Source organism: Schistocerca americana, chromosome 1 (assembly GCF_021461395.2).
Source record: "Schistocerca americana isolate TAMUIC-IGC-003095 chromosome 1, iqSchAmer2.1, whole genome shotgun sequence".
NCBI classification, from domain to species: Eukaryota; Metazoa; Arthropoda; class Insecta; order Orthoptera; family Acrididae; genus Schistocerca; species Schistocerca americana.
The window spans coordinates 653566561-653594510 of NC_060119.1; the positions used below are offsets into that span (position 1 = coordinate 653566561).

At 39.6% G+C, this 27950-nt stretch overlaps 1 protein-coding gene across 1 annotated transcript in view; it reads left to right on the forward strand.

The window, feature by feature from the left end:
• Positions 1-27950, forward strand: part of LOC124608137 (long-chain fatty acid transport protein 4-like) — a 325190-nt gene that overhangs the window by 257954 nt on the left and 39286 nt on the right. The window contains exons 5-6 of the mRNA XM_047139962.1: positions 231-432; positions 27676-27868. Coding sequence (XP_046995918.1) covers positions 231-432; positions 27676-27868 — 395 coding nt within the window. The remainder of the gene's footprint in view (positions 1-230; positions 433-27675; positions 27869-27950) is intronic.

The window sequence follows — 27950 nt, forward strand, 5'->3', positions numbered from 1 at the left end:
AGCCTGTGGAACCCTTAGTGTGGCCACACACTTCCTTTCTTAAGAGCAAAGCTGTAATTTAAAGCAGTTATTATATGATAATTCAATCTGTGGATCATAGCAACTTCATCAGTTGATGCTCATTTTTGTATGTTTTGAGAATACAAATGTATTCATTCATCCATTTCATGTGTATCTGCTGTTCCGTGCATAGAGTTTATTATTATATTACCTTTGTGCACATTTTTTAGGTTTTTGTTGGTTGGAGCAGCAACTCGAAGTATGCTAGAACTGAGAAATGATGATGTCTTCTACACTCCTCTGCCCCTGTATCATACTGCAGGCTGTGTAATTGGAGCTGGATGTGCCCTAGTTAATGGTGTTCCTTGTGTCATCAGAAAAAAATTCTCTGCTTCTTCTTACTGGAGTGACTGCGTACATTATAAGTGTACTGTAAGTAGTGACACAAAATAAACTGCATTATCAGAATATTTTTGTCCTCTAATTTTACATGGCATGTCAGACTTCTGCCAGTTCTATAAATTTTCATATATATGACACAACAACATTGGCATTTGATTCCTCTGTGTTAGTTTTGTATACTACACTATATCTTATTAGATTTCAAATGATCGCTTACCATACTCCTTACAAAATAAGTATTTATTTTAAGTATTGTAAGCCATAGGTTCATAAACATTAATACCACCACAGTCAGGAAACATGATTTATTAGTCTCAGTAGCTTCCAGGAGAATGACTAGTATACTCGACCTCCATAGCTGACTAGTCAGCATGTCTGATTACCATGTGGAGGACCTGGGTTTAATTTCCAGTTCTGTTAAGGATTTATCCTTGGTGAGATGACTACAACGGGAGGTTCTAAGCTTCATGAGGCCTATTTAGAAGCTATTTAAATGAGAAATAGTGATGCCGAGATGTGCAAAGCTGACAATGTCTGGGTGAATAGAGTAGCAACCCCCCTCTCCCTTCCCTCTCCAACCCCCCCCCCCCCCCCCCATAAGAAAGAGCATGATACAGCAGCCAGTTAGCATTGCATGGATCTCTGAGTCTGGTCATGGAGTTACTTTTTTTACATCCATTACGATAATATGTTTAAGCCCTTAAACACATAATTGGTCTTAGAATAGATTTCAGCATTGATCATGATGAATAGCAGCATATGATTCTTGACTCACACATTCAGTGTGTTTCTTAGATAAGTGGTGTTGGTGGCTGCTGGCATGGTAGAAGGAAAATTAAGTCCTTGTAATATGTGAGATATGTTAATAAACAGGAACTGCTGGTTAGGATCCACACAGTGTCACTGGATTGGCTTTGTTTATTAGGAGACACCAGTGTTGGAAGTAGAACATAAAGAAGTGGCTGCTGTGTAGTCCATGTACACATCTAAATTAATGAAGCAGTAATGCAGGCCATATCAGCAGGGGTGCATAAAATCCGCGATAACTCGGGCATCTACACCACCTCAAACTTCAGTTCAGACAAATCATATTCTTAATTATCAGTTACATTGTGCCTTGTTGTTCTAATGTAGCATTCATTTTTATCGACTCTTGCAGAAAATGAATCTACTTGCTAACCTCAGGAGCTGTCCATTTGACGAAATATGTGATTATGTTGTTAGAGTTTTTTAGCAACCATCCATGACTGAAATTTCTTCAGTGCCATGAATTAAATAAGTAATCTTATTGTTCATAGATGGTTGACCTTAAAAGACTCAGTGACTATTGTAAGTTTACTTATTTCAACTCTGACTGTAAGCATATATAAACTGAAAGTATGTGTTTGCTAAACCTCAACTTTGGAAGGGAGAACTCTACCAATTACACTTCCAGGACTCACTCTTTGTGATGTCTCAACATCACCTAACTTTAGGAAGTTTCTGAGGCAGTACCATAAGATGAGGTAGTATCAAATGGAATCTTAATAAAAAGGTAGCTTTGCCAAGGATATTAAATTTGTGTATTGAGATGACATTTAAGAATAATATGATTGAAGAACATGAACCAAAAATATTATTCAAGTGACCAGATCCTAACAAATAACTGACTGTTGTTACCCCATATGATGAAGTAATTTCAGATGCCCATTGAATTTCCATTCAGCCATATTTCCCTCTAATGGGGTAATTTGTGACAGAAACTATCTTTTTAAAACATACACATGCTTAGAAATTCTTTTTGCATGTTTAGAAAACATTTTATGCATGGTTAAAAATATTTTATGCATGATTAAAGAATATTTTGCATGTGTTCAAAACAATTTGACACTTGATTAGAAAACTTTGACACACACAATTAGAAAATATGTGATTAATAATCATAGCAGAAATCATCACTCTATACTGTGTTCTCACGGAATAAAAACTTCCCCTTTTCTTCTCTAGTAGTTGTCAATCTGCAATTTGGTGTTTGTCTACAATATTATCATCTGGAATTGCTGGAAAAATAAACACAGATTTGTTACCTTGATATGGATGCAGAAATATGACTTCCACTTCTGTTAAGATTTAGCTGTTTCCTTCCAATCACACGTGGATAAGCACCAAGAACAAAAGCCTCCACTTCTAGAACTGCTTTCCTGTTCTGCTCTTTTCTTCATCAGAAGGTATAACATCACTATTCACGGGCAACTCAGGCACTGATTCAGCATTATCTCTATTTCTCTTATTGGTGCCCAAAATTGGTTTTCTAGGGCAAGATTTAATTTTCATTTTCATTGGGCATTTGCATTACTTTTTGTTCCATTGAACATTCTGAAGTGTTAAATGACCCTAAGGTTGTCACCAAGGTAGAGTGAAACGAGACGTCAGGACAACAGTAGATTTGTTCAATTAATTTCTTTATTCTGGCCCTCAGCTGTTCTACATCAAGAACAGCTTAGTGGAGGCACCCAGTTGCCTCTCAAGCAAAGCAATAGATGTCTGGCATTGTTGGCAGCTCAAGGAGCGAACTGAGTGTGGTGTCACTTGAATGCCATTGTCAGCAACGTCTCTGACCGTGACCATGATGACACCGCGGCAGTGCAGTTGACGACAGCCATGAACTTCCTCCAGTGAGTGAGCGGCTCCCTTGTGACTCAGGGCAGGCTGGTCAAACAGCAGACCCTGTACTGCATTTTCGGATGTCGCTCTGAGTGTCAGGTTTGTGGTGTAGGCTGTGATACTGAAATGAGAATTATTTAGTACACTAATGACTGAGTACTTATATGCTCCAGACTGTGTTCATTTAGGGCTTAAGACACATACTCTAAACACTTCTGTGACAAATGAGGAAAGGCTTCCATCCTTCTGCTAGCGTATTGCAGCGTCGACTGTTGCTATACTGCACCCAGTTGGCTCTGCTTTGCAACACAAGTTGGCTGTGTTTTACTTTGCAATACATAACATTCTTGCCTGCCAGCGGCTGGCTCTGTTGCAAATTTCTTCTGCTCTGGTGTATTTTTTGACTGAATGCAGTCAATATGCTACATAAGTATCTCTTCAAAGCTCAAAGACCAGGCTTCCATGAAATTGTTCGGAGAATTTTCTCCATCAGGCAATTTTCTGAGGACTGTTTGAGAGTCTAACACAATTAATCTCACTGTACAGAATGCATTTATTGTGTTGCTTTCTTCAGTTGCTGGTATTTTTTGGAGTTCCCTTCAAAAGTGGGGGAAGTGTGTCTTTCAATATTGGCCCAAGAGAGCTTTTATTCCATTGGGCAAGCACTGTCTGCCATGCAGCTTTCAGAAGTCTAAAGATGCCTTACATCTAATGACTGTGTTGGCGTTCATGGACTCATAGTGCCTGCTCCGTTCACTGCCACTGCCTACCATCATGGTAGGAGGTCTGAAGATGGTCTAAAACAGATCAAAACTGATAACCTTAAAAAGAAAAGTAAGTGTCTTGCAGCTATGAATGTTTATGTTCATTTTAAGGTAATAAAAAAACTGCTGTTCTCAAAGAGAAATGTTCTCAAAAATTACTACAACAAACGATTGTAAGACATGGTACTGTTTGGTGGCAACAAAATCAAAGGCATACCTTTCTCCCCTTCAGTGACTTCAGATAAGGCAGCACAATAGCAGTAAACTAGTTTCTAAATGTTGGCAGATCAAACCATCCACTTTTATTGCAGTTCTAGTGGGTTTCCTTTGGACCTCCTCTTTTCCAGGCATCCCATAAATGCTCCGATCCATGGAGCAAATATGGCAGCCAGGCAGCCACCTTTACTGAAATACTACTTTTAAAAGAACCTAAGATTCTCTCTGGCTGTTTTGTTTTCCTTCAATCACATGCTTTCTCCCAGCTTCATCACACAGATTTATCTCATCATAATTGATTATTTTGGGAGGTATCTTCCAGTTTTTCATCAACATTCTGGAAATATGATTTCATAATCACACAGTTCACTTCAGCATGTTGACATTTAATGTTCCCAGGAAACTGGATGCTTAATTTATCGGAGTAACACTTCACCTACATTTAAGGTATCCTTTCACCATGTACATCATCAAAGGTAAAAGGGAAACACCAGCATGCAGCCATTAAAATACCACGATCAAGTGTGTTCTCTTCAATTTTGCTTAAGACAGAAGGCCTTTCAATCATGCCAGGGTTTGTATTACTGACTTTATTCTCTAAGGTTGGACATGGTATATTAAATTTGCTTGGTATCTTTCTCTACAACGGTTTTCCTGGTCTTATAGAAGCAACCACTATTTCAAAATTTTGAGAGTCTAAATTGCATCTCAGAAGAGCACCAAGTGTCGTCTTATAAGTCCAAGGCAGTGTCTGATATCCCCTCCCCTCACCTCAATCTGTGTAGATATCTGTAAATAGTTTACTAGACATTACTGCAAGTGAGATATTTGAACAAACTACATTCAGATTTCCTTCTTAACATTCGAATAGTCAAATGATAAGCAATAATGCTTACTCCTTTTTTTCTGTTCTAGTACAATGATGAAAGTATTCACATAACGATAACCAACAATAACTATACACTGCACTGAAAACTGCTACACTCCACAGTCTTCACTTCCTAGTGCAAAAATGTATATTCTTATCTGCTTGACAGTATGTAAGATGTAACTGAAAAACATGCAGGAAAAATAACAGCTTGCATTCAGTGATACTAATGTAAGAGGACAAATACACTGTTCCCATCTGTGTCCATATTTCCCCATCTCGCGGTACCACTTCAACTTCGCACAGAAGTTCTTCGAAGCCAATAGGCTACCTCCTTAGTTGTCATTCGTAAAACAGCTGGGTTGCTCTGGACTTATGGAATTTTAAAGTCTGCAATTAAAATGCAAGTTGACAGTGATTCATATCTTACTTCTCACTCAGAGGAACTGTTTGTCCACCAAGTGGCAGGTCAAAAGATTTCTAAAATTAATGCAAAAGATAATTCCCTCCCCCCCCCCCCCCCCTCCCCCTCCACACACACACACACACACACACACACACACACACACACACACACACACACATATATATATATATATATATATATATATATATATATATATATATATATATATATATGATGATGTGACTTACCATACGAAAGTGCTGGCAGGTCGATAGAAAAACAAACAAACAAACACGTACATACACACAAAATTCAAGCTTTTGCAACCAATGGTTGCTTCATCAGGAAAGAGGGAAGGAGAGGGAAAGACGAAAGGATGTGGGCTTTAAGGGAGAGGGTAAGGAGTCATTCCAATCCCGGGAGTGGAAAGACTTACCTTAGGGGGAAAAAAGGACAGGTACACACTCGCACACACACACATATCCATCCGCACATACACAGACAAAGGCAGACATTTGTGAAGGCTCCCTCTTTCCTGATGAAGCAACCGTTGGTTGCAAAAGCTTGAATTTTGTGTGTATGTTTGTGTTTGTTTGTGTGTCTATCGACCTGCCAGCACTTTCGTTTGGTAAGTCACATCATCTTTGTTTTTAGATATATTTCTCCCATGTGGAATGTTTCCATATATATATATATATATATATATATATATATATATATATATATATATATATATATATATGTGTGAATGTTTGTGTGTCTATCGACCTGCCAGCGCTTTTGTTTGGTAAGTTTCATCATCTTTCTTTTTAGATATATTTTTCCCACGTGGAATGTTTTCCTCTATTATATATATATATATATATATATATATATATATGAGAAAGCGCTGAACCCGGAAGGTGTACACAATCAAAGACAGAGCCACGTGTGAAAGCACCCACGTGATTTACCAAATGACCTGCCTACACTGTGACGCTTTCTATGTGGGAATGACCAGCAACAAACTGTCCCTTCGCGTGAATGGACGCAGGCAGACAGTGTTTGTTGGTAATGAGGATCACCCTGTGGCTAAACATGCCTTGGTGCACGGCCAACACATCCTGGCACAGTGTTACACCGTCTGGGTTATCTGGATACTTCCCACTAACACCAACCTATCCGAACTACGGAGATGGGAACTTGCCCTTCAATATATCCTCTCTTCCCGTTATCCACCAGGCATCGATCTCCGCTAATTTCAAGTTGCTGCCACTCATACCTCACCTGTCATTCAACAACATCTTTGCCTCTGCACTTCCGCCTCGACTGACATCTCTGCCGAAACTCTTTGTCTTTAAATATGTCTGCTTGTGTCTGTATATGTGTGGATGGATATGTATGTGTGTGTGTGTGTGTGTGTGTGTGTGTGTGTGTGTGTGTGTGTGTGTGTGCGAGTGTATACCCGTCCTTTTTTCCCCCTAAGGTAAGTCTTTCCGCTCCCGGGATTGGAATGACTCCTTACCCTCTCCCTTAAAACCCACATCCTTTCGTCTTTCCCTCTCCTTCCCACTTTCCTGATGAGGCAACAGTTTGTTGTGAAAGCTTGAATTTTGTGTGTATGTTTGTGTTTGTTTGTGTTTCTATCGACCTGCCAGCGCTTTCGTTCAGTAAGTCTAAATATATATATATATATATATATATATCTAAAAAGAAAGATGATGAAACTTACCAAACAAAAGCGCTGGCAGGTCGATAGACACACAAACAAACACAAACATACACACAAAATTCTAGCTTTCGCAACCAATGGTTGCCTCGTCAGGAAAGAGGGAAGGAGAAGGAAAGACAAAAGGATATGGGTTTTAAGGGAGAGGGTAAGGAGTCATTCCAATCCCGGGAGCGGAAAGACTTACCTTAGGGGGAAAAAAGGACAGGTATACACTCGCACACACACACATATCCATCCACACATACACAGACACAAGCAGACATTTGTAAAGGCAAAGAGTTTGGGCATTTTTTGGGCAGAGATGTCAGTCGGGGCGGATGTACAGAGGCAAAGATGAAGTTGAAAGACAGGTGAGGTATGAGCGGCGGCAAATTGAAATTAGAAATTAGCGGAGATTGAGGCCTGGCGGATAGCGAGAAGAAAGGATATGCTGAAGGGCAAGTTCCCATCTCCGGAGTTCTGACAGGTTGGTGTTAGTGGGAAGTATCCAGATAACCCGGATGGTGTAACACTGTGCCAAGATGTGCTGGCCGTGCACCAAGGCATGTTTAGCCACAGGGTGATCCTCATTACCAACAAACACTGTCTGCCTGTGTCCATTCATGCGAATGGACAGTTTGTTGCTGGTCATTCCCACATAGAACGCTTCACAGTGTAGGCAGGTCAGTTGGTAAATCACGTGGGTGCTTTCACACGTGGCTCTGCCTTTGATCGTGTACACCTTCCGGGTTACAGGACTGGAATAGGTGGTGGTGGGAGGGTGCATGGGACAGGTTTTACACCGGGGGCGGTTACAGGGGTAGGAGCCAGAGGGTAGGGAAGGTGGTTTGGGGATTTCATAGGGATGAACTAAGAGGTTGCGAAGGTTAGGTGGACGGCGGAAAGACACTCTTGGTGGAGTGGGGAGGATTTCATGAAGGATGGATCTCATTTCAGGGCAGGATTTGAGGAAGTCGTATCCCTGCTGGAGAGCCACATTCAGAATCTGATCCAGTCCCGGAAAGTATCCTGTCACAAGTGGGGCACTTTTGGGGTTCTTCTGTGGAAGGTTCCGGGTTTGAGGAGATGAGGATGTGGCTCTGGTTATTTGCTTCTGTACCAGGTCGGGAGGGTAGTTACGGGATGCAAAAGCTGTTTTCAGGTTGTTGGTGTAATGGTTCAAGGATTCCGGACTGGAGCAGATTCGTTTGCCACGAAGACCTAGGCTGTAGGGAAGGGACCGTTTGATGTGGAATGGGTGGCAGCTGTCATAATGTGAAAGCACCCACGTGATTTACCAACTGACCTGCCTACACTGTGAAGCGTTCTATGTGGGAATGACCAGCAACAAACTGTCCATTCGCATGAATGGACACAGGCAGACAGTGTTTGTTGGTAATGAGGATCACCCTGTGGCTAAACATGCCTTGGTGCACGGCCAGCACATCTTGGCACAGTGTTACACCATCCGGGTTATCTGGATACTTCCCACTAACACCAACCTGTCAGAACTCCGGAGATGGGAACTTGCCCTTCAGCATATCCTTTCTTCTCGCTATCCGCCAGGCCTCAATCTCCGCTAATTTCTAATTTCAATTTGCCGCCGCTCATACCTCACCTGTCTTTCAACTTCATCTTTGCCTCTGTACATCCGCCCCGACTGACATCTCTGCCCAAAAAATGCCCAAACTCTTTGCCTTTACAAATGTCTGCTTGTGTCTGTGTATGTGTGGATGGATATGTGTGTGTGTGCGAGTGTATACCTGTCCTTTTTTCCCCCTAAGGTAAGTCTTTCCGCTCCCGGGATTGGAATGACTCCTTACCCTCTCCCTTAAAACCCATATCCTTTTGTCTTTCCTTCTCCTTCCCTCTTTCCTGACGAGGCAACCATTGGTTGCGAAAGCTAGAATTTTGTGTGTATGTTTGTGTTTGTTTGTGTGTCTATCGACCTGCCAGCGCTTTTGTTTGGTAAGTTTCATCATCTTTCTTTTTAGATATATTTTTCCCACGTGGAATGTTTCCCTCTATTATATTTATATATATATATATATATATATATATATATATATAAACAAAGATGATGTGACTTACCATACGAAAGCGCTGGCAGGTCGATAGAAACACAAACAGACACATACATACACACAAAATTCAAGCTTTCGCAACAAACTGTTGCCTCATCAGGAAAGAGGGAAGGAGAGGGAAAGACAAAAGGAAGTGGGTTTTAAGGGAGAGGGTGAGGAGTCATTCCAATCCCGGGAGCGGAAAGACTTACCTTAGGGGGAAAAAAGGACGGGTATACACTCGCACACACACACATATCCATCCACACATATGCAAACACAAGCAGACATATTTAAAGACTTATATTGAAAATATGTCTGCTTGTGTCTGTATGTGTGGATGGATATGTGCGTGTGTGCGAGTGTATACCTGTCCTTTTTTCCCCCTAAGGTAAGTCTTTCCGCTCCCGGGAATGGAATGACTCCTTACCCTCTCCCTTAAAACCCACTTCCTTTCGTCTTCCCCTCTCCTTCCCTCTTTCCTGATGAGGCAACAGTTTGTTGCGAAAGCTTGAATTTTGTGTGTATGTTTGTGTTTGTTTGTGTGTCTATCGACCTGCCAGCGCTTTTGTTCGGTAAGTCACCTCATCTTTGTTTTTTATATATATATATATATATATATATATATATATATATATATATATATATAGTGTCCACTTTAAGATCAACAGCCTGTCAGCTATCTGCACTACTAATTATGATTGTAACAAACAATGACCAACACCAGCACTATCCACAATCTCTTCAGCATACTCCAAAGGAGCAGTCTGTGACTTTAATAAGTGCTGCTTTCTTCAAATGAGTATCACATTTCTTGGCCACATTCTAAATAATGTAGTCAAGTGTCCACAAAAGAAAATGTCAAAGCCAATGACAGACTCATACCTTCAAATAACTTTAAGAGAATTACAGTTGTTCCTCAGCAAACATTCCCACAGCAGCCCAAATCCCATATCCCTTGAACAGATTTGAAGAAAAAGGGGTGTCACATTTTAATGATCTGTCACTTGTCAATGTGTATTCCAAATTCTCTGCAATCATTTGAAGTTTGCATCTTGTTTTTCAACCTACACATGTGATCAGTAGTTAATGCTTGCTATAGACACTCCCCAGAATTTAATCAAGACTGTTTTGTTTCAGAAATATCTAGATGGTTTGAAGTGGCACATCATATGCACATCAAACTTTAGTGTCAGACCAATAAAACGTGGTTTCGCTGAGGGGAAAACTGTGGGGGTGAATGGGGACAAAAAAAGCAACTTTATCACTCTAAAAACTCCCAATTGATCTACTGCTCTGTGATCTGATGTGAACTTTGCTACACATAATCGAAATCTCTGGTCAGTACCCCAAGTAACCCAGTGCAGATTCTTTTAAGATGTACAGCCACCATTGTTCCAAAACAACAATACGGTTGTAATGACAAATAATTCTCAAATAACTTATTCGAAAAATTGTAGACACACATAGTCAGAGGGCACACTGTGTCACCTGTCTGGACAGTTCTCAGAGCCCATGAGAATGAACTCCCCTCCAAAATATACGAACCCCATCATAACAGACAACTGACACACTGTGTGTGTGTGAGGGGGCGGGGGGGGGAGGGGGGGAGTGTAGGAAAGGAAAAGGATTGTTAATATCAGTTGCATCAGGGGTTTGTGTGGCACTGTGGAAAAATGTGTGCCAGATGGTGATTCAAACCCAAAATATTAAGCTTACTAGGCAGTTGTGTTAACCACTATGTCACCTGGACACAGTATTTATCCCAACTGCACAGACTATCTGGGCACGCCTCCCAGGCAACCCACATTCCCACCTAGCACCACCTATTCGCAGTCCCTGTCCATGTTCTCTAAGCTCACTACTTAACAATCCCCGCTGGAGGTCACACGTAATTGTCCATCCACACTGAATGTGTTGGATCCATTTCCCGTTGAGATGAATCAATTATATGAATGTGTGTGTCTATTCTTTTGGACATGTCCAAAACAACAGACACCATGCTGAATCTGCAGCTGTGAAACATATTATGCAAATTGGTGGTGGTGGAGGGAGGGGGGGGGGGGGGGGGGAAAGGTGGAGGAAGAACGGGATTATTGAAATCAGCTGCATCTGGACTTTGTGCGGCATCAGTGGTGATGAGTAACAATGTGTGCCAGATTGAGTTTCGAACCCGGGATCTCCTGCTTACTAGACAGTCACATTAACCACTGCACCACCTGGACACAGTGTTTATCACAGCTGCATGGACTATCTTGGCATGCTCACATTCCCACCTAGTACCACCTGTCCACTGTCCACTGTCCCTGTCCCTGTCCCTGTCCCTGTCCCTGTCCCTGTCCCATGCCTGCTACTTAGAGATTCCCACAGGAGTTTGGACTTAATTGTGCATCCACACTGAATGTGGAGGATCCATTGCCCATCAAGGCAAGCCAATTATATGAATGCAGGGTGTGACACATCCGAAAGGACAGACTACTTACAGTCATGTAATTTCCAGTTATCTAGTACACTGTTCACAAGTTTTTGCTGTCTTGTTTGTGGCAACCACTTTGCAGGAACTGCTAATGAAATCTCTTCTTTCTGAGATTGACCCAAGTATCCTTTCTTGGAACATTAGGTTTGCTTAAATTCCATTAACATTCAATAATTTTTGTGGTAATGTAGTAATGATGATAGTGTTTTTTTTTTTTTTTTTTTCCTCCTGCTGGAGAAATAACTACTCGAACTGCTGGTGATTATTAATTTAATTTCATATGTAACTTACTCACGTACATAAGGTTGCTGTACACACTCAGGGGATGGCACTTCTCTTTGGGGGGTAGACAATGGGCCAAAACTAATTTCATCACTATTATTCTGCTGAGAAAGAGATGAGAGGTGGAGACGTAACATCCCTGTATTTATTTTTTACAACGTTTTAAGTTACATTGCAAAACTACATTGTCTCATAGAATAAAGATGTGTGACACAACTACAGGAATTCCGGTCATTATATAGGGATGTTAAGCTTGCTGGCCCCCTTGGTGCCATTCAGCTTGTCTTTTCTATTATAATTATTTTTGTTGTCATTGTCATCATCATCATCATCATCATCATCACCACCACACCTACTACGGTCACCTAAATAACAAGAGAGGTGGTGCAATGGTTAAGATACAGGACATGCAGTCAGAAGAATGGAGTTTTAAATCCCAATCTGCCCATCCATATTTAGGTTTTCAGTGGTTTCTAAACATTGTTCTATGCAAATGCTCATATGGTGCCTTTGAAAAGGACATGCTCAATTTACTTTTTTCCCTACAGTACAATAACCTAATGTTGTAAACAGTCCAGTAAACCATGCTGTGTTGATACAATGTGAATGTGATCAGCTTCTGGGTAGGCTCTCTGAAAGTCTATAAAATATCTTTAATGTTGCTTACAAAATGAATACCTTTCTGCATGATAGCCATTTTATCCTCCTTTTAAGTGGCTCTTTAAGGTGTGCATAAATAACTTTGTTGCCTGGCAGAAGTATACCTGGGTTTAGAATTAAAAGTATAAGCATGATTGAAATGATATTAAACATGCCTATTTATATCCTAGCTAAGCTTTCATGCATAATACACTTCAGCTTGGGTGTATTGTTGCCTCATGAGATATGGATTGCTTAACAGGAAGTACTATCCATGTGCAAGAGATACCAAAGAGAATTGTGTGAAAGACATTTTGAAGTTATGTTTATCATGGTTAGAAAAATTTAAAAAGGGAAATGGATAGGTTAAAGTTAGATATAGTAGGAATTAGTGAAGTTCCCTGGCAGGAGGATCAAGACTTTTGGTCAGGCGAATACAGGATTATAAATACAAAATCGAATAGGGGTAGTGCAGGAGTCAGTTTAATAATGAATAACAAAATAGGAGTGCGGGTAAGCTACTACAAACAGCATAGTGAACGCATTATTGTGGCCAAGATAGACAAAAAGCCCATGCCTACTACAGTAGTACAAGTTTACATGCCAACTAGCTCTGCAGATGACGAAGAAATTGATGAAATGTATGATGAGATACAAAAAAATTATTCAGGAAGTGAAGGGAGACGAAAATTTAATAGTCATGGGTGACTGGAATTCAGTAGTAGGAAAAGGGAGAGAAGGAAACGTAGTAGGTGAATATGGATTGGGGCTAAGAAATGAAAGAGGAAGCCGCCTGGTAGAATTTTGCACAGAGCACAACTTGATCATAACTAACGCTTTGTTCAAGAATCATAAAAGAAGGTTGTATACATGGAAGAAGCCTGGAGATACTCACAGATTTCAGATAGATTATATAATGGTAAGACAGAGATTTAGGAACCAGGTTTTAAATTGTAAGACATTTCCAGGGGCAGATGTAGACTCTGACCACAATCTATTGGTTATGAACTGTAGGTTAAAACTGAAGAAGCTGCAAAAAGGTGGGAATTTAAGGAGATGGGACCTGGATAAACTGATTAAACCAGAGGTTGTACAGAGTTTCAGGGAGAGCATAAGGAAACAATTGACAGGAATACGGGAAAGAAATACAGTAGAAGAAGAATGGGTAGCTTTGAGAGATGAAGTAGTGAAGGCAGCAGAGGATCAAGTAGGTAAAAATACGGCAGCTAGTAGAAATCCTTGGGTAACAGAGGAAATATTGAATTTAATTGATGAAAGGAGAAGGTATAAAAATGCAGTAAATGAAGCAGGCAAAAAGGAAGACAAATGTCTCAAAAATGATATCGACAGGAAGTGCAAAATGGCTAAGCAGGGATGGCTAGAGGACAAATGTAAGGATGTAGAGGCTTAACTCACTAGGGGTAAGATAGATACTGCCTACAGGAAAATTAAAGAGACCATTGGAGAAAAGAGAGCCACTTGTATGAATATCAAGAGCTCAGATGGAAACCCAGTTCTAAGCAAAGAAGGGAAAACAGAAAGGTGGAAGGAGTACATAGAGGGTCTATACAAGGGTGATGTACTTGAGGGCAATTTTATAGAAGTGGAAGAGGATGTAGGTGAAGATGAAATGGGAGATATGATATTGCATGAAGAGTTTGATAGAGCTCTGAAAGACCTGAGTTGAAACAAGGCCCTGGGAGTAGACAACATTCCATTAGAACTACTGACAGCCTTGGGAGAGCCAGTCCTGACAAAACTCTACCATCTGGTGAGCAAAATGTATGAGACAGGTGAAACCCTCAGACTTCAAAAAGAATATAATAATTCCAATCCCAAAGAAAGCAGGTGCTGACAGATGTGAAAATTACTGAACTATCAGTTTAATAAGTCACGGATGCAAAATACTAACGCGAATTCTTTACAGATGAATGGAAAAACTAGTAGAAGCCGACCTCGGGGAAGACCAGTTTGGATTCCGTAGAAATATTAGAACACATGAGGCAATAATGATCGTACGACTTATCTTAGAAGCTAGATTAAGGAAAGGCAAACCTATGTTTCTAGCATTTGTAGACTTAGAGAAAGCTTTTGACAATGTTGACTGGTATACTCTCTTTCAAATTCTGAAGGTGGAATGGGTAAAATACAGGGAGCGAAAGGCTATTTACAATTTGTACAGAAACCAGATGGAAGTTATAAGAGTCGAGGGGCATCAAAGGGAAGCAGTGGTTGGGAGGGGAGTGAGACAGGGTTGTAGCCTCTCCCCAATGTTGTTCAATCTGTATATTGAGCAAGCAGTAAAGGAAACAAAAGAAAAATTCGGAGTAGGTATTAAAATCCATGGAGAAAAAAAAAAAAAAATAAATAAAAAAAACTTTAAGGTTCGCCAATGACATTGTAATTCTGTCAGAGACAGCAAAGGACTTGGAAGAGCAGTTGAACGGAATGGATAGTGTCTTGAAAGGAGGATATAAGATGAACATCAACAAAAGCAAAACAAGGATAATGAAACGTAGTCGAATTAAGTGGGGTGATGTTGAGGGAATTAGATTAGGAAATGAGACACTTAAAGTAGTAAAGGAGTTTTGCTATTTGGGGAGCAAAATAACTGATGATAGTCGAAGTAGAGAGGATATAAAATGTAGACTGGCAATGGCAAGGAAAGCGTTTCTGAAGAAGAGAAATTTGTTAACATCAAGTATAGATTTAAGTGTCAGGATGTCGTTTCTGAAAGTATTTGTATGGAGTGTAGCCATGTATGGAAGTGAAACATGTACGGTTAATAGTTTGGACAAGAAGAGAATAGAAGCTTTCAAAATGTGGTGCTACAGAAGAATGCTGAAGATTAGATGGGTAGATCCCATAACTAATGAGGAGGTATTGAATAGGATTGGGGAGAAGAGAAGTTTGTGGCACAACTTGACTAGAAGAAGGGATCAGTTGGTAGAACATGTTCTGAGGCATCAAGAGATCACCAATTTAGTATTGGAGGGAAGCGTAGAGGGTAAAAATCGTAGAGGGAGACCAAGAGATGAATACACTAAACAGATTCAGAAAGATGTACATTGCGGTAGGTACTGGGAGATGAAGAAGCTTGCACAGGATAGAGTAGCATGGAGAGCTGCATCAAACCAGTCTCAGGACTGAAGACCACAACAACAACAATGTGTATCATCATGCTTCATATCCAAGTAGTAGCTCTGGAAAAGGTCATTTGTAATTATAGAGTTCATTTTACATTTGTGCACAGTTCTTTCATGAATAATTCATTTTTTTAGGATTCCAGTTTTTGTTTTTTAAAGTTTTCTAAAAATCCATCAGTGCTTGGCAGAACTTGATGATAATATGAAAAGGAAACAATTCTTTATGTTCTGCAACTATGATATATTTACTCACAAACTGATTTTCAGCTCTGAATGTCATTCTCATGTGATACCTGAATACCTTGACCACAGATAAAATTACATGCAACCTGTAGAGACATTAGTAATACAGATATAGCACACTTACAAAGGAAAATAGAAAATATTGCATTAAAAATATGAAGGCAGTAATTGCATTTTAAAGTGACTAATGAAGTTGATTTTGCTATTGTTGTCTAACATATGCATAAATGAAACTCAATTTAACATTGAATTGGGTGGAGGGGTTGGGGCGGGGTGTGTGATGCAAGAGATCTTTGCTCTATTATGTAGAAAATATTAGAATTAGAACATTTTTGTAATATTGAAAATGTTGATGTTGTATGTGTATCAGAATACTGGATGACAGACGGCCAGGTAGAATGTTTTGTTCCTCAAAGTTTTACTGTTGCTGATATTACGTGTCGACATGAAAGAGAGAATGGAGGTGCACAAATATTTGTTAGAGATACTGTAATGTTTTCTGAAGAGATGTTAGCTCTTACTATACTGAAGTAGGTGGAGAATTTACCTGTGTATGACTTAGTGCAGCAAATACCATAATCATTAGTTTATATAGATCTCCAGGAGGAGATGTAAATATATTATTTGAAAGATTTGAACTGCTTATGAGGAAAATTTTGAAAATAAGATAAAAGTCATTGTGTGTAGTGATTTCAACATTAAAATGACCAAAAAGGATGAACATGTTACAAGAACATTTTTTAATATAGTAAGATCCCTAAATTTACATTGTACAAACTACAGATCCACACTGAATAATGCCTGCTTGGATAACATTGTAGTTAGTTTTTCTAGAGATATGCATGATGTCAGACTTATTAGTGGTGCACTAGCTGACCATGAACCCTTAGTTTTAACATTCTGATGTGATCAGCTATCTAAGTCCAACACATCAGCCAGCATTAAGTCTGTGTTACATGGATAAGAGACAAGAAAGATGAATATATTTTTCTATTTATTGACAGGTTAGCTGACGTTACCTGGTACTTTGTATACAACACGTGGTCTGGGAAGGGTGCTTGGAGAAGCAATGTTTGATAATTTTCTGAAATACGGTATTTTTGTTCACCATTAATCAAAATTATCCCTAAGCATAAATAGAAAACAAAACGGTATACAGATGAGCTGGATCATAATAGGGAAGTTATGGTAAGACTGTACAGAATATATAAATATTCTTGTAAACAAGAGCCTGAGCTGGGTGACACTTCGCATAGAGCTTATTTACAATGTAAAATGAACTACAAATAAAAACTGACCCTCGCAATCCCCCCCCCCCCCCCCAAGTTTCAGAATAAAATATATAAAATATTGGATCAGATATGGAGATCTACATCTACATCTACATATACACTCCGCTAGTCACCAAGCGGTGTGTGGTGGAGAGCACAATACCCGCCAAAGTCATATTGCCCCTCCTCTGTTCCACTTGCGGATCGTGCGAGGGAAAAACGACTGTCTGAACGCCTCAGTATGAGCTCTTATTTCCCTTATCTTTGAATGATGATCATTGCGCGATCTGAAAGTTGGTGGTAATAATATATGCTCTACATCCTCGGTGAAGATTGGATTTCGGAATTTAGTGAGCAGCCCCTTCTGTTTAGAGCATCGTCTATCTGCAAGTGTGTCCCACTTCAAACTTTCTATGAGATTTGTAACGCTCTCGTGATGGCTAAATGTACCAGTCACAAATCTGGCCACTCTTCTTTGGACCTTCTCAATCTCTTGAATCAGACCCAACTGGTAAAGGTCCCATACGGACGAACAATACTCTAAGACTGGATGAACTAACGTATTGTAAGCTATTTCCTTTGTTGAAGGCCTGCATCGCTTCAGGATTCTATCAATAAACCACAATCTAGAGTTCACCTTACCCGTTACTTGTGTAATCTGATCATTCCATTTGAGATCGTTTCAAATATTCACACCCAGATACTTGACTGAAGTTACTGCTTCCAAAGACTGATCATTTATTTTGTACTCATACATTAATGGGGATTTTTGCCTTGATGATGTACTGTGTTTATGGAGTTGTACTACTAATCAGTTAAATACATTCTTTCAGCATTTAAAATATCCAACATTATACAACTGAATTCACAATGAAGCTCAGAGATCCATCTGTAAATTTGTTGGCCCTTAACTTAAATATTAACGAAAAGAAACACTTGTGTAGCATTTCCAGAAAAATAACATCTACCTATACTGTAATCCCCGCAAGTTCCCAGCACAAACATGCAGCATTTCTGCTCCATGGTGTACAAGCTCATTAACTATTTCTATTTTCTGCAAACCACTGTGATCTGCATGACACAAGGTAATATCTGTTTCATTAACTGAACCTGCCTTTCAGACAAACTTATAGACAATCAATCATCACTTTCACTAAAGACTGTGGCTTTGACCTGATAGAAAACAGTCTACAAAGAAAAAGGAGAAAGAAAGAAACTGCATAAAATTATAAGACCTCATTTTCTGACCAACAAGCGCCAGTCAATAATGACAAAATTGTTGCACTATTGCAGATGTTATCAACATTTAAGACAAACTTACAAAAACATTAAAATCTTGCAAATACATAAATGAATAATTGACCCTTTGGCACTGATTTGTATGTGTAAGGTCATGTGCAAACACTATGGAAAAGTATATATTGGTCTGTCAGGCAGAGCAGTGTCTGTCAGATTGTTAGAACATGAGAGCAGGTGGAGATTAGGATAGACAAGCAGAACATCTTTTTTAACAGTAAAACGCCCACTTGATATACAATGTGACATTACAAATACTATTATGAAAATTACAAAGATGACACCATGGGAAATTCTTGGAATTAATAAACATATAACACAGAACAGTAGCTTAATTTTAAATGACCCCACACAGTTTCCTTTCCCTATCTCTGCTGCATTGCATTTCAGTTGTGTATATGTTAGATAAAAGTTGCAAAATAAATTTTATTATTCAGTCTGAAAATACTATTTCCTATGCATATGTTAGATAAAAGTTACAAAAAAAAAATTATTATTCAATCTTAAAGTACTATTTCCTGTGTATTCTGAAATATATTAAACCGATGTAAAAAAATCAAAACCCCAAAAAAAGATTAGTGTAGAGAAATCAAATTTTGGGAATAAATTTATCTAGGTAAGATATTTCAGTGATTAAAATCGCAAAATCACAAGTTAATCTAAGCACGAGGTAAGCCATTGCAAATGTGGAAAGCTGGTACGTTAATAACCAGTATAACCATGAGAATAATGAATGCAAGCATGAAAATGTGCTTGCATGTGTTGTACAGGTAGCAGACCTCAGTTTGTGGAATGGAGTTCCATGCAGGTTGCACATGGTTGTTCAATACAGGGGTGGTTTGTGGATGATACTGGAGTTGTCGTCTGGTGACGTCCCATATGTGCTTGATTGGAGACAGATCTCGTATCAAGGCACCAAGGCAACATGTTGACACACTGTAAAGCATTTTGGGTTACAACAACAGTATTTGAGCAATGTTATCCTGTTGGAAAACACCCCTTGGAATGCTGTTCATGATTGGCAGCACAACAGATTGAATCACCAGAATGACACACAAATCTGCAGTCATAGCAAATGACATAATGAAGGGAGTGCATCTCCAAATTTGCAGACAGGATGCATGAGATAATCACAAGAGTGCTCCTGTTGTCATACAAAATTGCACCCTGGACCATAGCTCTGGGTGTAGACTCAGTGTATCTAGCATGCAGACAGGTTGGTTGCAGGTCCTCATCTGGTCTCCTTGTAACCAATACACAGCCATTAGTGGTACTGAGGCGGAAGCAACTTTCATCAGAAAACACAACAGCTCTCCATCCTGCCCTCCAGTGGGCTGTCTTTTGAGGTCACTGAAGTCACAAATGGCAGTGGTTTATAGCAGTGGAATGCACACTACAGGATGTCTGGCTCAGAGCTGTTGTTGAAGTATGGATTTCTAACAGTTCACTGTGTCACAGTGATGCCAACAGCTGCTCAGATTGATGCTGCAGATGCAGTATAATGCACCAGAGCCACATACTGAACACAATGGTCTTCCTTCTCTATTGTGCCTTGTGGCCGTCTGGAGCTCGGTCTTCTTGCGAACATACATTCTTGCAACAACCGCTGCCAGCAATCATGTACAGTGGCTTCATTTCTGCCTGATCTTTCTGTAATATCATAGAAGGAACATCCAGTTTCTCATAGCTCTATTACATGACCTCATTCAAACTCAGTGATGTGCTGATAATGGCATTTTTGTTGCCTTAAAGGGATTCCTGTTTAATATCAGCTCACCACATCCAATCTCAAAGCAAAATAATGCTCAGGACCGTTAAAGCATGTATTTAAAGCAAACGTGTTACTAGTGCCACTCTGATGTGAAATTTGAGTAGACGTCATCTTTCAGATGTAGAAACACACCTATCAACTTTCAAATTTCAGAAAGCATGCTGTGACTGGAGTACAGTGATCAGTATAAAATACTAAAAATAAAACAAAAACAGTCTCAATCATGTTTTCAGATTTTTTGTTTGTTAGCAAATGGTTTCAGCCCTTTGCTCAACCATCTTCAGGCTTCCCACCTCCATTATGGCTACTGGTGGGGGGGGGGGGGGGGGCTGCATGGAGGAGATCCGCAGAAGTACGGTTGTCATTGCACAAAAGCACTTCTATGTACCTCACTCCATCTGTGCCACCAGCAGTCCTAATTGCAGTGAAAAGCCTAAAGATGGTCTGAGGCAAGGGCCAAATAATTCCTTAAAAATAAATAAATAAATAAATAAAATAATAAAAAAAATATCTGAAAACACAATCAAGATTGGTTCAATTTGATTTTTATCAACTTTTGTTTATTTCACACAACTCCTTCTTGGTGTTACAATTTTTTTTTCTGTCAGGTATTTCTGTGAGCTGCGTTGCATGCAGTGTGGCATAGTCGTTAACATCGCGGCTAACATACTGTGGGACACCATTCCAGACCTGATCACCAGCAATAATTTGTTGTTTGGTTTTTATGGTATCTTGTAATCTTAAAATTTCTTATGTTTATAGCATCTGCATATGTTGGAATATTCAGTGTTAGTTAAATAGCAGCACTCTCCATCCAAGAGGCAGTTCTTTTCTGTCTGAACATTGGTGTCCATAATAAATATGCTTTCAGTGCTATGAGTTGACTTCATTGACAAGACTGCTTTCATATTTGGACTTGACTGTGGTTACCATGTGAAATGTTTGGTGGAAACGCCTGGTACTTCAGGATATGTACATCACCACGGCTCCAATTAGGCAATATAAAAGGCATTGCCTACATGGTCAGGAACCACAATACGAGCTGTACATAGTTCTGAAGGTGTGTATATTCAGCTGTCAATTATAACACTCCACTGAAAGACAGGCATTTGCAGAGCAGAAGACAACACTGTGATATTTCCAACTGTTTATGCCCTGAACACATCAAATGGCTATGCAGGGATGGCTAGAGGACAAATGTAAGGATGTAGAGGCTTATCTCACTAGGGGTAAGATAGATACTGCCTATTGGGAAATTAAAGAGACCTTTGGAGATAAGAGAACCACTTGTATGAACATCAAGAGCTCAGATGGAAACCCAGTTCTAAGCAAAGAAGGGAAAGCAGAAAGGTGGAAGGAGTATATAGAGGGTCTATACAAGGGAGATGTACTTGAGGACAATATTATGGAAATGGAAGAGGATGTAGATGAAGATGAAAAGGGAGATACGATACTGCGTGAAGAGTTTGACAGAGCACTGAAAGACCTGAGTCGAAACAAGGCCCCCGGAGTAGACAACATTCCATTGGAACTACTGATGGCCTTGGGAGAGCCAGTCCCGACAAAACTCTACCATCTGGTGAGCAAGATGTATGAAACAGGCGAAATACCCTCAGACTTCAAGAAGAATATAATAATTCCAATCCCAAAGAAAGCAGGTGTTGACAGATGTGAAAAGTCACAGCTGCAAAATACTAACGCGAATTCTTTACAGACGAATGGAAAAACTAGTAGAAGCCGACCTCGGGGAAGATCAGTTTGGATTCCGTAGAAATGTTGGAACACGTGAGGCAATACTGACACTACGACTTATCTTAGAAGCTAGATTAAGGAAAGGCAAACCTACGTTTCTAGCATTTGTAGACATAGAGAAAGCTTTTGACAATGTTGACTGGAATACTCTCTTTCAAATTTTGAAGGTGGCAGGGGTAAAATACAGGGAGTGAAAGGCTATTTACAATTTGTACAAAAACCAGATGGCAGTTATAAGAGTTGAGGGACATGAAAGGACATCGAGTATAGATTTAAGTGTCAGGAAGTCATTTCTGAAAGTATTTGTATGGAGTGTAGCCATGTATGATAGTGAAACATGGACGGTTAATAGTTTGGACAAGAAGAGAATAGAAGCTTTCGAAATGTGGTGCTACAGTAGAATGCTGAAGATTAGATGGGTAGATCACATAACTAATGAGGAAGCATTGAACAGGATTGGGGAGAAGAGAAGTTTGTGGCAGAACTTGACCAGAAGAAGGGATCGGTTGGTAGGGCATGTTCTGAGGCATCAAGGGATCACCAGTTTAGTATTGGAGGGCAGCATGGAGGGTAAAAATCGTAGAGGGAGACTGGGAGATGAAGAAGCTTGAACAGGATAGAGTAGCATGGAGAGCTGCATCAAACCAGTCTCAGGACTTAAGACAACAACAACAACAACAACAACAACAACATGGCAGCAATGTAGGATCTCAAGGAGAATGTCCGAGCAGTAATCGTGATGAACTGCCTCAACTCATTCCCAAAGGTATGCATGTAGTGACATCTGAGCCAGTCCAGAAAGGGCAGCTTAACGCTAATAACAAAGAATCATGCTCTGCTGCCACTACAGATAATGCAGAAGAGGAAGCTGCTACTGAACTACCAAGAAGGATGCGGCTTGACTGAGAGACAATTTTAGCAACTGCCAGCTGTTCTGCATCAATCTTCACATTTTTTCAAATCCAGAGTGGAGAAAAGAAACACCAATTGGTCCATGGTAAGACATGATATCAATATTGGGGATCATCCATGAATAGGCCAGCACTTGTATAGTGTATTGCTGCCTGGATGATAGATAATCCAGAAAGAAGTGGAAAAGCTGCTTAAAGATGGCATTGTTGAACCTTCAGAGAGTCCTTGGTTCTCTTATGTGGTCATTGTAAAGGAGGAAAATGGCATGTGGCATTTCTATGTTAACTATCAGTGACAGAACAAAATCATGAAAAAAGGTGTATACCCATTGCTGCACATTGACAACAGCGTATATTGCTGGAGAGGAGCAAAGTATTTCTCAACTATGGACATGCTACTGGCAAACTGAGGTTGACAAGGCTAACCAGGAATGAATTCCCTTCATAAATCTTGATGTCCATCTTAGAGTGTATGATGGACAACCTGCTTCGACACCTTAAATAGGTGCCATGTCTTTTCTATCTGGATGACAATGTCATTTTTTTTTAAGACATCTGAAGACATCTATGGTACCTGACAACCTCACTGAAGTGTGTTCAAACTGCAGACCTCTGCCTGAATCCAAAAAAGTGCCCCTTCACCACCCAAGAAATAAAAATTTTGGTGCATGTGGTGAATGGCAATGGAGTCCATCATGATCCAGATGAACTAAGATTCACTCACAGATTTTCTGATTCCTCGCATTTCCATCAGTGCGTAATATTGGCCGGACTTTGCCAGACCAGCATTCCAACACCTCCCAGCAAATTTTTTTTTTTTTTTTTTTTTTTTTTTTTTTTTTTTTTTTTTTTTTTTTTTTTTTAAACAATGGATGACCAATGTAGTGTAATGTGATGGGCAGGGGCATAGGGCGAGGTACTCATTTTGTGTTGTGTTGTATTGTGTTGTGTTTGTTGATTACTGCCAGCAACCTTAAGAACCTGGTTGTTTGGTGACATCTCCTGTTAAGTGTGTCAATGAGGAATAAATGATTTAAGGAGTGTTTAAACATGGGTCTGTAATGTGCATCCACAAAGTCTTGTTTCTTCCATGTTCCATGCCACATTGTATTTTGTTTTTCCTAACTCTTTGGTAAGTTGGAATTGTATGTGACCCTGATGGGTCAGGAATATATTCAGCATCATTCATCACTAAATGCTTTGTTAATCAATACTGGGCACATGTTCACTGAGCAGCTACATTGCAACTGTTTGAATGTTGTGACTGGCAGCAGCTCAAAACATGATGTCATAGTCATGAAGACTACTGACTTGTACCAATATGTATAGAGCAGAACTAAGGAGTGAAGTGACACTGCTATGGGGACAAATGGAAGCACCTGTTGTTCATATTAGATCTATTGGATATAACAAATTATAAAAAATGATTTCTTATTTTAAGTTTTATCACGAGCTGTCAAATATAAAAACTTGTGATTGTTATGGCTGTGGCAGACCTGGGGGTGGGGGTGTAAGGTGGTTGAAGAGGTTTGTTCCAGCACCTAAAATTTTAGATATTAAGCACTAACATTCATGATGTGACAATTTCTAGTGCTCTTACTACCGTCAGTTTATAAAGGACTTCTGTGCCAAGGTAAGTCCCTAACAAGAAATACTGCAGGGGACACCACGTTTTCCTGAAATAAGGTGCAAGAAATGCCTTTCCTTTCGCTTAAGGAAACGCTAACTACTTCTCCAGTCCTAGCATTGTGTGGTGAGAATGCCGAGACAGAACTTTACTCTGGCACTAGCAGTTATGGGAAAGATGCAGTTCTAGTGTAAATACAGGAAGGTGCTGAAAAGGTGATGCTTCCAGAGTCCCTCCAAGTCCGACTATTCTACAACTGAGAGAGAGAGAGAGAGAGAGAGAGAGAGAGAGAGAGAGAGAGTGCCTTGCATTTGTTTTGGCCACCAGAAAGTACCGACCATATTTATTTGGCAAACTGTTGTGATGGACCAGTGCAATCTCTGTCAAGCAGCCTGATGGGTCAGCCTTTTGTACTTGTTGAAGGTAGCTTGACAAGGATCATCCACCTGTTGACTGACCCTACAGTCAGTATTTCAGCCAAGTGTTCATCTTTGAAGATAATGCTGTTTGAGCACATGGGCATTTTCCTCCAGGAAGCAGAAACTAACCAATTAGATTGGTTAATGTACCTGCAGATGTGAATTCAGTTGAGCCTATTTGATACCAGCACAGCATTGTATAAAACCAGTTCACTTGCTGTATGACATCCGGAAAGCAATCATTGAAGTCTGTGTGTGGCTTGAGCAGCAACAGCTTGATCACCGTCTATATCATGTCATGGAGGGCCCAAGTGTGCTAAAGTGCATGAGATGGAACAACACACTTTTGAATGCTAGAAAAGCAGTTGATTTTGATATGACAGATGTGCAATTTTAAACACACTGCCTCCCTACAACATTTTTTTCACTGAAAGTTACCTTTTTAATTTTATAAAGCTTATTCTTTCATTGCGCAAAATATGTTTTGAGTAGTTTAGTAGTTTAGCTGCAGAACATTATCAAAGAGTTTCCTTTCTTTTGTGTTTTACTGAAATGATGATTTTTCTTGGTCTATTTGCTGTATCTTTTATTTACACATGTACAGGAGTCCTAGTGACCATGCTATCACATACCCCAACTTAATCATCTGCTTCTTTATCATCAAGAAAGGCAAAATAAGCACAGTTTTGAAATAAGCCAATGGAGAATCTCAGGCAGCTTAACTATTGACCTGTCTCTCCACTCAGCAGGGCACTCAAATTACTGTAGAGGCTAATTTTCAGTTGCTCTCAAAAGCCCTTTGATAAGATAATCACAGTGAAGCAAAGCAGTTTCAGAAAAAATGGAGTTGCTGCTTTTAGATGCTAACACTTAAGACATTAATAGTATCCATATTTGAGAGAGACCTCAAATCAGCTAAGGTTTTGTGGATCTGGTGCCAGTTTGTTATATGGTATGGAGAAAATGCCTCATCATTGGGTTTGTTGGTGTAATTTCATGCCTGCCTTCATGGTCAGTTCTGGTTCCTTGCCTATGACATTCTAGTTGCTAACTCCAAGAAAATCAAATACACAACTGACCTGGCAGTAATATGCCAGAACAAGGATATCAGTCATTGAGAGAGTATTCTCCAGGCAAATTAAAAATAAAACAGAGACCACTGTATTCCATCTTCATAACAGAGGCATGCAGGAAGTCACATCTCTTATTCAATGGGACTGAAGTTTCTTATAACTTCTTTACTAAATATCTTGGTGTCATCATTGATTGGACACTGTTGCTTAAGAAACACTGCATGAACTTGTCCAAGAAAAATGGATCAAGAGTACACCCTCTCCACAAAATGGCCAGAAATAGCTGGTGAGCAAATGCACATATTCAGATTTCACTTCTGCCTGCAGCTGCTGAATTTGTGCCCATATGTGAGCGAACAGCATTTAAGATATACACATTTTTTAGTGAGGCCATGAGGACCACTGCTGACATCATAAGATCGATTTCCATTCAGTGTTTCCCAGTTCCATCCAGTATTACATCTTCAGAACTCAGCAGAAAACCTAGCAAGGTGCAAATTCTTAAGAAGAAAGAGTCCCCTAAAAATTCTAAATATCGCTTTCCAGAATCAACACCAGCTATATGCCAAAGTTACACAAACCATCTTGGGACAGTCTTTGGGTCACAGAGTTTCCAGTGTCACAGAGTTTCCAGTGTCACAGAGTTTCCAGTGTCACAGAGTTTCCAGTGTCACAGAGTTTCCAGTGTTACAGAGTTTCCAGTGTCACAGAGAAGTGGAAAGAACACTGGAATAAACAACCATCCCTGTATGCCCACCTAATTTGAAACCCAACAAAGAAGATTGCAAGTTTTGGCTTTCCACATCATGAATGGTTTAGACACAACCATAATGGAATGAGATGATGGGGCATGCCCACATCTTGATGAAGTGAGGTTATAGTGAAAGCTGTATGTGACTGCAATGCAGAGGAATAGATGATAAACTATGAGACAGAATTGCTGGTGAGTTCTTACCTCAAGTAGGCCAAATGGCTACTATTATTGATAGACGTAAACAAAAGGAAAAGACACACACTATCTAGCTTTGGTAACTAACAGTATCTTTGATGAATAAGAGAGAGGGGTGGGTTAGTGAGGGTTAAAAAGGATGAGCAGGTGACTGCCCCAGGATAAGAGATTCCTTCATATAGTGAAGATGATATCTGTCTGAAGGTAAGTACTGGTTAGCTATTCTGTCTCACAAATAGTCTTCTCAATTTGATTTTACTTTGGAACAAACAATAAGGGATATTGTGGAGAACTTCTCACTCCATACTTTGAAAAGAATCTGAAAGACTTACATGCAGGGACACCATATGGTTATCAAATTTGATCACTGTGTAAATATACTGTGTATGTTCTGCGATTCTGTGCAATAATAATAATAATAATAATAATAATAATAATAATAATAATAATAGGTCATCATCATCATCTCCTGTAGGATATGAAAGCAGATGTTGAAATAAGCAGTTACAATGTAACACTAATCTCTTAATTTATTGTTATTTCAAACATGAGATATTTTGATCACAATGAGAGGGAAATATGTCCCTCATTTAAGCAAGAGCTATGAAGAAGTACATGATCATCAGCATGTCATTTTCCATACAGTTTTTTCCTTGTTATTTGTTTTAAGATACTTTAAACAGGATCAGAATACTTCCTTACTTGTGTTTCCTGTTCTGAACTGTACCACAGTCATATGAAAACACTTTCTCTTGTTCACCATTGCAGATTGGCCAGTACATAGGAGAACTGTGCCGCTATCTCTTATCAGTGCCACCTAAACCAGAAGACAAAGCTCATAAGGTGAGAATTATGCTTGGAAATGGCATGAGACGAAATATTTGGAAGACTTTTGTAGATCGTTTTAATATTAAGGACATCAGAGAACTTTATGGAGCAACAGAAGGAAATACAAATCTAGGTAAGAATGAAAAATCATACTTCTTGGTTGTAAAATGGTTTGGTGTAAGATGTGATTTCAACAGTAAGTTGTGCAAGAGAAA